The sequence below is a fragment of the Oryzias latipes genome, chromosome 22 (assembly GCF_053564925.1).
Source record: "Oryzias latipes strain Hd-rR chromosome 22, Olatipes_Hd-rR_3.1".
Classification (NCBI taxonomy): domain Eukaryota; kingdom Metazoa; phylum Chordata; class Actinopteri; order Beloniformes; family Adrianichthyidae; genus Oryzias; species Oryzias latipes.
The window spans coordinates 28,287,287-28,297,688 of NC_136258.1; the positions used below are offsets into that span (position 1 = coordinate 28,287,287).

The 10,402-nt window shown below is 45.6% G+C and overlaps 2 protein-coding genes across 3 annotated transcripts; both read left to right on the forward strand.

Annotated features, from left to right (window-relative positions):
- Positions 1 to 1,014: 1,014 nt before the first annotated feature.
- On the forward strand, positions 1,015 to 6,105 carry snx6 (sorting nexin 6). Of its 2 annotated transcripts, none has more exons than XM_004082134.5 (14): positions 1,015 to 1,109; positions 1,264 to 1,314; positions 2,824 to 2,928; positions 3,009 to 3,119; positions 3,293 to 3,414; positions 3,485 to 3,608; positions 3,685 to 3,780; positions 3,853 to 3,958; positions 4,039 to 4,114; positions 4,190 to 4,229; positions 4,306 to 4,392; positions 4,470 to 4,629; positions 4,696 to 4,781; positions 5,079 to 6,105. In XM_004082134.5, the coding sequence occupies exons 1-14, from the start codon at positions 1,104 to 1,106 to the stop codon at positions 5,130 to 5,132; spliced, it is 1,224 nt and encodes a 407-aa protein (XP_004082182.1). In that variant the 5' UTR covers positions 1,015 to 1,103; the 3' UTR covers positions 5,133 to 6,105. The 2 variants fall into 2 exon arrangements, with proteins under 2 accessions (XP_004082182.1, XP_011488431.1); XM_011490129.4 differs by having other exon boundaries at positions 1,060 to 1,109; positions 1,267 to 1,314.
- Positions 6,106 to 6,883: 778 nt separating this feature from the next.
- On the forward strand, positions 6,884 to 10,343 carry psma3 (proteasome 20S subunit alpha 3). The gene is made up of 11 exons (XM_023951354.2): positions 6,884 to 7,027; positions 8,400 to 8,482; positions 8,572 to 8,695; positions 8,938 to 9,039; positions 9,113 to 9,186; positions 9,295 to 9,367; positions 9,440 to 9,505; positions 9,741 to 9,787; positions 9,871 to 9,938; positions 10,060 to 10,124; positions 10,201 to 10,343. The coding sequence occupies exons 1-11, from the start codon at positions 7,007 to 7,009 to the stop codon at positions 10,243 to 10,245; spliced, it is 768 nt and encodes a 255-aa protein (XP_023807122.1). The 5' UTR covers positions 6,884 to 7,006; the 3' UTR covers positions 10,246 to 10,343.
- The last annotated feature ends 59 nt before the right edge of the window (positions 10,344 to 10,402 follow it).

Here is a 10,402-nt window from a genome sequence, read left to right on the forward strand (position 1 = left end):
ATTTTATATGTTCCAAAAAACCTAATTTAAACAAAATTTACCTTATTTGCATCCTACTGTTTTTTGTTCTCTTGAATGGCTGCTTCTGTTTAGGTCATAACTAGGTGGAGGTGAAGTTAACACACTATGATGCCTTCAGGCTCTCAATGCCTAATAAAACTCCTATAAAGCTGACATTTTCTGTTGTTAGAAACACATGTTAAGATCGGGTCTCCTTTCAGAACAAAGTATATCCTTAGTAAGGAGGTTAAGTCATATTATATATATAATATATATATAAATTCCAAATTTAAAAATGCTTTGAGAAAACTAGTCCAGGATGCTGCAGCTCCGCGTCCATTCAGCTTACAGTTATAATGGAAACAAATTCACATAATGAATTATGACTAAGTTATTGGAGATTCTGAATAAAAAAATCTTGCCTTTTTTTTCTTTTGTCCTGAAATCAAACAGCATAGAAACAGTAAATTGATTTAATGTGAGCCTGAAATGTTCAAAGAACAAAAAAACTTAAAATTAAAACCTAATATAATTTTTCTAATGCTGTTTTTTGTTGGTTTGAGATGCAAGACGGTCAAATATAGAACCTTTTTTATTTATTCCAGTGACTCAACATGGCTACTTTGCTGAACGACAAAATGTTATTCTAACAAATTTTTGACAAAAGAATTTAGGGATAAGACCTTTGATCAATCTAACAAACATCCTGGAAGAAAAATTTAATACACTTACTGAGGTGTTATTTGCTTAAAAGAAAACATATTTAATTTTAAATATATATCATTATAAGCTTTCTAAATTAAAGTAAATGGCTTTGAATACAACTGTTTTGAAACCACATAAAATGTATTTAGTAACGTGAAATAATCGCAAATTTAAGAAAACATTTTTTAAAAGACGAAGTTTAGTGAAACTTCATTCCTGAAACAAATAATTGATAAATTAAACCTTTTTCTGGGTAGAACTGTCCTCTTTTTGTTGTTTACTTTGATTTGTTGTTATTTATTACGCCGCCCCTCCCCCTAGTTTCCAATGAGCTGCTTGATTCTCTCGCGAGATCTGGCAAACCACGGCCCACTTCCTGTCACCAGCCGCTCGCAGCCATGATGGTGGGTGTCCGCCGCCTCTCCTCGGGGTTCCTTCTGCTTTCCGTCCCGTTATTCGGGTTGAGCGCGGCTCTGCCGGGCGTGCGGGTTTTCCGGGGGGTGTTCCAGCCTGTCTGGAGCCGGGGTTGAACTTACAGGTCTGTTTGTGTCTCTGCAGCAGGAAGGGCTGGACGACGGACCTGATTTCCTCTCCGAGGAGGACCGCGGGGTGAGTGCTCTTCTCTCCAGGGGACTGTGTGTGTCTGTCCGCGAAGATGTCCACCTGTCTGTCACAGCACGTGCTGGTTCGGATGCTCGGTTCCGATATGCTCAGTCTCGGGGTTGGAATTGTTTTCTGCACGTTAGCAGTGCATGCTAACATTAGCTTGGATTGGAGCTAACGGAACTCGTCCCGGGATTCTGGCTTTATTATCCGGCCCGGAGCCACCTGACGGCCCGGGAGCGGCCGGGGGAGGGAGGGCAGCCGCAGGCCGCGAGCTCCGCCGGTGAGGTCAGCTGTGAGTCAGCTGACTGTCCGTCATGGTGAGCCCATCGGCGGGCAGCGAGGCCCTCCCTCCGTACTATCAGGAATAAAACCATTAAGTGGAAAAGACTGAAGGTTCTCCAAACACCAGAACCATCTTCAGTGGATCCTCCAGTGTGTCTGGTCTCTGGTTGTCCTACAGATGAATGAGTCTCCTCCTCCTCTTCGTCATGTGAGCGCAGCTGCTTCACTGATGCTGACTTCAGAGCAGACCTGCATCTGAGAGGGACCACACATTTATAAGTTGGTGACCACAAACCACAGCGCCTCAAAGTCTGAACACAGAAATAAACAAAATGGACCTCAATTCGAACAAATTATTAATATTTTACGTCTTTCTGATCGCCTTTGTTTTGCGGATAGAAAACTTACACACATCAAGGCTTTTTGGACTTATTCCATACCATATCTGTGCTCTAAACATCATCATTTTGTCACAGGACATTGAAAAAGTGATTCCCAAGTTTTTAATATTTTGTAGCAGATTGTTCGTTTAATTTTATTACATGCTTCACATGTAATTACATGCTGTGTTAAGGGCTTGAACCTGCTTTTTCCCAGGCTTCTTTACATTATTTGTCATGATGTGACGTGTGGGATTCAGGTCTGCAACGACGAAGGTCGTGCGTTTCCTCAGTGTCCTCAATGTTCAGGGGTTGGTTTTGGGGACCTTGGACGAAGCTGTGAAATCGATCCAAAGTCACGAGAAAGCTGCTGCTGGTTCACAAATGTCCGCTAAGTCCACTGGACCTTTTTCACAATCATAAATGAAAGTATAAGCGATCCCAGTGAGCAAGGCATATTTTAACACAGTAAATGTTCCAATGTGGAAACCAAGTTCCTTAACGGTAAAGTGGACATGTGCAAACAAACGGCGTGCGCACTGACACCCTTTAGCGGTGCCTACATCTGAGAATTTGTGGTGGTGGTAGGAACCAGCATCTTTGTGACCCGGATCAGCTGTGATTCGGAAACACAAACCTGTACTTTTGGTGCCGATAAAGAAGTTCTGGAATCTGTCGGTTATTTTAAGGAGGTTTGACTGCTCAAAGCAGTTCTCCTTCAGACTGCTAGTTTATGCCAAAAATTCTGACATCAGATTTAGAAAAGAGAATTTTGATGTGAGGTGCGCTGCCAGCAGAAGCTGCTCTCTGTGACTGTTGCATCATGGGATTTGTGGTCTGTATTTTGAAGCCACGGGCGGTCAACGTGGATCTGGAGATGGACGCGACGCTGCAGGTGGACATCTCAGACGCTCTAAGCGAGAGAGACAAGGTGAAGTTCACCGTCCACACCAAGGTGAGCCTCAGCCGACTCGAGCCGTGACGCTCCTCGCCGCTTTGTTGCTCGCCTGCCGACGCGCCTCGTGTTTTCCGCAGAGCACGCTCCCCAACTTCAAGCAGAACGAGTTCTCGGTGGTCCGTCAGCACGAGGAGTTCATCTGGCTGCACGACTCCTTTGTGGAAAATGAAGACTATGCAGGATACATCGTAAGAGCCTTTTTCATCTCCGCTTCTTTAGAAGTCGTTCTGCAGTCGGGTTCTGTGTGACAGAACCCACCTTTGTGGGTCTGTGTGGTCAGCAGCACGTATGTAACCGGATCCTGAGGCTCTCCTGTTCGAGATTTGAAACTGATGCCTTCCAACTGTGTTTTGGACACTAGATCCCCCCGGCGCCCCCCAGACCCGACTTTGATGCGTCCAGAGAGAAGCTGCAGAAACTCGGGGAGGGAGAAGGCTCCATGACCAAGGAGGAGTTCACCAAAATGAAGCAGGAGCTGGAGGCGTGAGTGGACTCGGTTGTTATGTATGCCCCGCCCCCCGCTGGTTATGTCTGACCTCCTGTTTCTCCTCAGGGAGTATCTGGCCATCTTTAAGAAGACGGTGGCCATGCATGAGGTCTTCCTGTGCCGCGTGGCCGCCCACCCCGTCCTCAGGAAAGACCTGAACTTCCACGTCTTCCTGGAGTATAACCAGGATGTGAGTGTTGGTCTTTGAGGAGCTCCTGCAGAGGTTCCTCCGTTCTTGCAGCTGTGACTTCTCCCTGTTTTTACAGCTGAGCGTTCGAGGGAAGAACAAGAAGGAGAAGCTGGAAGATTTCTTCAAGAACGTGGTAAAGTCTGCGGACGGCGTCCTGGTGGCTGGAGTCAAGGTGAGCGTGCGTCCAGGTGAGACCGCGCCCGCCTCCCCTCGTCTCTGAGCCCTCCGTTTCTGCGACCCTCAGGACGTGGACGATTTCTTCGAGCACGAGAAGACGTTCCTGTTGGAGTACCACAACCGGGTTAAGGACTCCTCGGCCAAATGCGACCGGATGATCCGCTCGCACAAAAGTAAGAACATCGCCCGCAGAACGTCAGCGCCGATGTTTGTGCGGCGGTGCCTGAAGGAACCGTCTCCTTTTCCCACTCAGACGCCGCCGATGACATGAACAGAATCGCCTCGTCTCTCTACACGCTGGGGACGCAGGACTCCACAGATCTTTGCAAGTATGCTGGCGTTCTTCCGGTCAGTCTGGTTCAAACCTCCTCCTCCTCCTCCTCACGTCGTTTCTTTTCCGGTAGATTCTTCCTGAAGGTGTCTGAGCTGTTTGAGAAGACCCGGGTGCGTCTCCAGATGTTGCAGCTGCTGTTTGTTTTTCTGCTGCTTGTTTTTGACTTTTTCGTGTTTCATTCTGAAGAAAATTGAGGCTCGGGTTGCAGCAGACGAAGACCTGAAGCTGGCCGACCTCCTCAAGTACTACCTGAGAGAGTCTCAGGCAGCAAAGGTCAGGCCGCTCCCAGATGGCTGAGGTGTGCGTTTGAAGGCCAGTTACCATGGAAATGCTCTTGTTTGTGTCCGCAGGATCTGCTGTACCGCAGGAGTCGCTCTCTGGTGGACTACGAGAACGCTAACAAGGCTCTGGATAAAGCACGAGCGAAAAACAGGGACGTTATGCAGGCGGAGAACAACCAGCAACTGTGCTGCCACAAGTTTGAAAAGATCTCAGAGTCTGCAAAGCAAGGTGATCCGTGCAGAACGCAAAGGTTCACGGCGGCGTCCTTCCTTCTAACACCAGTTCTCTTCTCAGAGCTCATCGACTTCAAAACGAGACGAGTGGCTGCCTTCAGGAAAAACCTGGTGGAGCTGGCGGAGCTGGAGCTCAAACACGCCAAGGTACTGAGGGCCTGACCACACCTGCTGGTCACACACGCCTGCAGGCCACGCACACCTGCAGGCCACGCAAGCGAGGTTCCTTATCAAACTTTTTCTGAATTACAGCACATCTGTTGCTGCAGTTTTGTCAATTCCATAAATGTTTCAGCTGCAGGGGGGTCACAGGGGGTCACAGCTCAGGTGCAGCAAAAAATAGGTTGAACTGATGCCGTTTTGTCATGCTCAGCCTCCAATCACAGCCTCTGGCTGTGGCCCCGCCCCCTCACCTGTCCAGTCTGACCCGTTTTTTTCCTGCAGGGGAACCTCCAGCTGCTGCAGAGCTGTCTGGGTGTCCTGAAAGGAAACACTTAACTGTCTGGACCCGCTGGACCCGCCACGAGGACTGAACCAGTGGAGACAGACGAGCGACACTAACATTTCTGAACCGGAGAGCGAGAACAGGAAGTCCGTTTCCGTCATCAGCTCCACTTGGTCCTCCTCTCCTTCTCTGGTTCCACATCAGAAAGTGGCACCTGTTCTGAACCCGGTCCAGCAGAACCACTTGTTACATTCATGGCCTTCCTCTTCTCGTTTTTGATTTGTCTTTACTCAGAAAAAAAAGTTTGGGGTCTTTCAGCTGCAGTGTGGATCCGTCCAGTAGACGTGTTCCAGCCTCTGCAGCTCAGAGGTTCTGGAGCTCGGCGTGTTCCCGACTGTGCAGACGAGGTTGTCCTTCCTACAGAGTCTGAGCACACCGAGGGGTTCCGTCTCGCTCCGAGTCCAGGTGGAAAGCATCAAACTGGAAGCTTCTGGGCGGGTTCTGAGGGTTCAACTGGACAGGAAGCTGTCCTGAGGAGAACGTCCGGACTCTGAGGAGGCCGAACATCTTGATGTGTTGGAAATGGCGGCTCGTTCTGTTTCTGCTGCTCCTCCTGGAGTCCGGCCCCCCTCCTCTACCCCCATTATCAAAGTGTAATAATAAAGTCCTTGTATATGTTTTTATGAACTAACAGACGCTCATCATCCGTGTGGCTCGGTTCTTCTGGTCTGACAAGCTTCTTCTTTATCTTCTCGGCGGTGGAGCTTCAGTCTTGTTGCCTTAACGTCAGTCACACTTTGATTTCCTGTAAGAACAGAAAAAAAAATGAATCACATGTTCAGTTCCTGTTTTTTAACAGCACTGTAAATGAATGTTCTTCACTCTGATGTGACCAAAGCTTTCGGATCCAGATGGAGATGTGAGGAATAAACTCACTGGTTGTTTGGTTGAACTTCAGCAGGTCTGTAATCCACACGGCTCTCTCTCTCACGCTCAATAAAGTCTTTATGGACACTTTTCTTACAAGTTCTGTGTGTGAACCTCTTACTGTCTTCTGCCTGATGGGGAGGGGGGTACAGGTACACCTGAAGGTCCTGCGAGGTCTCTGTAGCATAGAAAAATATTCACTGGTGCTTCAGTGTTCACAGGAGCATCTGGTCAAGTTTTATTTTGAAAGGGACCTGCAGAAAACCATGTTCTGTTCAGGGTTTTTTATAACAAAGAGCTGCATGACCTCCAACATACCTGTTGCAGTGACACCCGGACTCTCCTCAGAAGACTGGAATTAGGTTTTAGGTGAATACATTAATGCAGTGCAGTCAAAAATGGTTCAAGTATTGTTTCAGTAAAATATAAGTACATTAAAGGAGTTAAACTGAATAAAGTAAGTATTTTATTGTAAGTATTATAAACAAGTGCAGACGTTTATTTGCATATTTTTCAATCTGAATGTTTTTCAGGGATTTCACTGTCATTTTTAAGGTGTAATTTATTATGAGAAGAAAACAGAATAGAATTTTTAAAGTTAGTTCAAAAACTTGAAAGCTATAAAATGGAAACTACGACAAAAATAAAGTAAACATTATTATTTTAGTTATTTTCACATGTTCTATTTCAAGCAAATAAATAAAAAATATGATGAAGTCAAGAACCCAGAACTTGACAAAAATAACTGGGAGGTACAATACTTTTTACAGCTAAAAGATATTATTTTTCTAATCAGAATTTAATTGTGCTTATTAAAAAAATACAAGTAAAAAAAAAAACAAATTGGGGACTTTACTGTGTTTTTTAAAGGCAAGTTGTGATTAAAAAGCTCTTCGTGGGTAATGTGCTGAAGGAAAGCGTTTTATTGTGAAGGCGACCGGCGGAAGTGATCGAGCGTCACCGGAAACACGGGCTGAAGCTTCTTTAAGTTTGTGTGAAAATGAGTTCCATCGGAACCGGGGTGAGTCTTTTATTGCCTCTTTTAATCCAGTACGTTTGTGATAAAAGTGCTAAATGTTGTGAGTTTGAGTCCATATCGGTTTGAGGGGGGAATAGGCCGGTCACATTACCAGGAGCGTGGGAACACAGCAGCATGAAGCTAGCCTGTTAGCCTGCTGCTGAGTCACAGAGCGGCTGCTAACAGACGAAGTGAAAGTAAAACCTGTGTTTAAAAAAATTTATTGTTTGTTTTAGATACTTGAAATCAGTAAGATTTGAAGACTGTTCGAGAGAATTCTCCGGGATTGTTTGGCCTCTTTATCTTTGCTTGTTTGTTTTTTTCTTCTACGTGGAGTGATGCTAGCAGCTGAGCTAGCTAACAGAACTGGTGAAAATGTGGAAATCAAAATCGCGTTGTTTGGTAGATCTGTCAGTTTGAAGCGATTTGTTTCTGGTCTAATGTTAGGTCAAATTGACTTTTTTTTTTGCTTAGACGAGTCTCTATAATAAAACTACATTTTTTTTAAGCTCCTGTTAGTGTTAAAACATAAAAAAAATCTATCAATCAAGGTTGTCTAAAAGCGCTACACTGGAAGCCTAAAATCAATTATATTGAATTACTTTTGTTATATTTCCATTCTTTTCATATATTATCCTGACTTTTTTTTTAATGGTTCAGTTCAGTCCTGATCATTAAAACAATCCTAAATATATTATAAAATTGCATGTAAAGAGGAACGGATGAATTTTCTGTGTGATTTATGTTTTGAGCTCAAAACTGTGGAGAGGAAAACACCTGAAATAAAAACGATAAGCTGTGGATGTGATGGATGAGAATGGATCCAGTGACCTTGTTTGACCTGCTGAAACCAGGTTCAGTCGCTCGGTCCAACCCAGCACTGATCCCCTCCACCGTGAATGCAGAAAAACTGATGCGGAGTCACTTCTATCACCGGATGAGACCCTAAACTGAATCTAAAAAAGTTGTTGTGGTCAAGATTTTTTTTTTACTCTAGATGTGTAGAAACATGCAGCATATTTACAGAACTAAAAATGTTTTTTTATTTTTAAATTATATATTATATTATTTAAATTAATAATAAATTGATTACTGATGGTCTATAATTGTTTTTAATCGGTACGTCACAACACCTGGTTGGTCAATAATGAAGGCTTTACACTCATTTTTGTAGAATTTCTTTAAAATCAGACATAAAAAAAGTGAATATATATTTTTGTTCTGGTTATATTTGATTTATGGTTTGGTTGATTACAGCAAATCAAGGCTACACGTCCCCCCCTCGAGGTCTGGGTGTTGTCCTGGATTAGTGGACTTCTGTTTGTTCTCCTATTTTGCGTATAATGCTGATGTTGTGTGTTTGTGTGTCTTGCAGTATGACCTGTCTGCCTCCACTTTCTCCCCTGATGGTCGGGTCTTCCAGGTGGAGTACGCCATTAAGGCGGTGGAGAACAGCAGGTCAGTTCCGTCCTCCTTCTCCTTCCACGCCTCTCATCTCAGTTTGTGTGTCTGTGTGTAACCTGTGTGTGTGTTTGTGTAACTTCCAGCACAGCTATCGGGATCCGCTGCAAAGATGGAGTCGTGTTTGGGGTGGAGAAGCTCATTTTGTCCAAACTTTACGAGGAGGGGTCCAACAAACGCATCTTCAACATTGACAGACACGTTGGCATGGTAACAGCTGATTTTTTTTTTTTTTTGTCCCCGGTTTCTCTCAGCTGCGATGGTTTAAAGCGTCACGCCGAATCTGTGGTGTTTTTTTTTCTTCTGCTGCTCCTGTTTTCTCACAACCTCCTTGCAGGCAGAGACCGTTTATTAAACTGTTTTTAAAGTGATGCATTAAAAAATGAATGAAAGATCTTCTGTGAGTGACAGTTTCTGGTGTGCTTGATGGATGTCTGTCTCTCTCTCTCCAGGCGGTAGCAGGCCTGTTAGCTGATGCTCGCTCACTCGCTGAAGTAGCCAGAGAGGAAGCCTCCAACTTCAGGTCGAATTACGGACACGACATTCCTCTGAAGGTTGGTTTTCCTACCGTCAGGTTGTCACGCCTGTTTCCATGGTGATGCTAAGGGTGTGTATGTTTTGTTGCAGCACCTATCTGACAGAGTGGCCATGTATGTGCATGCGTACACGCTGTACAGCGCAGTGAGGCCGTTCGGCTGCAGGTGGGTGTTCTTCAGCACGTTTAAAAAGACCCGTGGTGCGTTCAGGGACAGTGCAGAAGTGTTTGTAGTCTATGATCTCTAACCCCCCCACGTGTTTGCTCCTCTCAGCTTCATCTTGGGTTCGTATGACAAAGACGACGGTCCTCAGCTCTACATGGTCGACCCGTCTGGTATCTCTTACGTGAGTCGGGTGTGTTCGTGTGCGTTCAGGTGACTCCAGGTGAGACCGACTAACCAGCCTCTGTGTCTTCAGGGTTACTGGGGGTGTGCGATCGGGAAAGCAAAGCAAGCTGCCAAGACGGAGATTGAAAAGCTGCAGGTGAGTCTGCAGGAACACCAGCGAGCGTTTTACTGTGAAAGGTTGGTAAAAGCGGGCGACTGCTGAGACCACCAGCAGCTCAGGCCTTCACGAAGGGTTTCTGCTGAGCTCAGACACGATTCATGAATCTGGTTTAGTTCTGACGTTCTGGAGCTGCTGTTTTGTGACTAATATTTCACACGTTGAACTCTGCGAGCAGAGACGTTCTCACATATCCGACCGTTTCCTCCGACAGATGAAGGACATGACGTGTCGAGAGCTGGTCAAAGAAGTCGCTAAAATGTGAGTTTCACTCTGTTCATGAAGAAGCTCTGAACCAAAGAAGGCTGAAAAACTAAAATTTCCCTTTTTTTTTTTTTATAAAGAATCTACATCGTTCACGACGAAGTGAAAGACAAGGCCTTTGAGTTGGAGCTCAGCTGGGTTGGAGAAGGTGAGAAAGAACCTGTGCCGTTTTAGCTGGCCTGACCCAGAGCATGATGGGAAGGGAGCTGTGGGACTAAGCCCGTGGTCGGCACGGCGACGGCTGATTCTCCGCTTCTTGTCCTCCGCAGTCACAAACGGACGACACGAGTTCGTTCCTAAAGACGTCAAGGAGGAAGCAGAGAAATACGCCAAGGTGAGTGTAGAACGCCGTAGCTCCTGTTGGCGCCTGCAGAGGGCGGTGTTGTCAGCTGACTATCTTTCTGCTGCAGGATTCGTTGGAAGAAGAGGACGACTCTGATGAAGACAACATGTGAGCCCAGAGCTGCTGCTGCTGCCTCCGGTCTCCTCTTCGTCTTTTATTGTTCGTCGCTTCCTTTGTTTTCACATTTGGAAATAAAATTCTGGAAATGTTCAGCGGCTGCTTTACTTCTTCTGCCTGGAAAAAAGTTTGAGGTTCTAGAATGAGGCTCC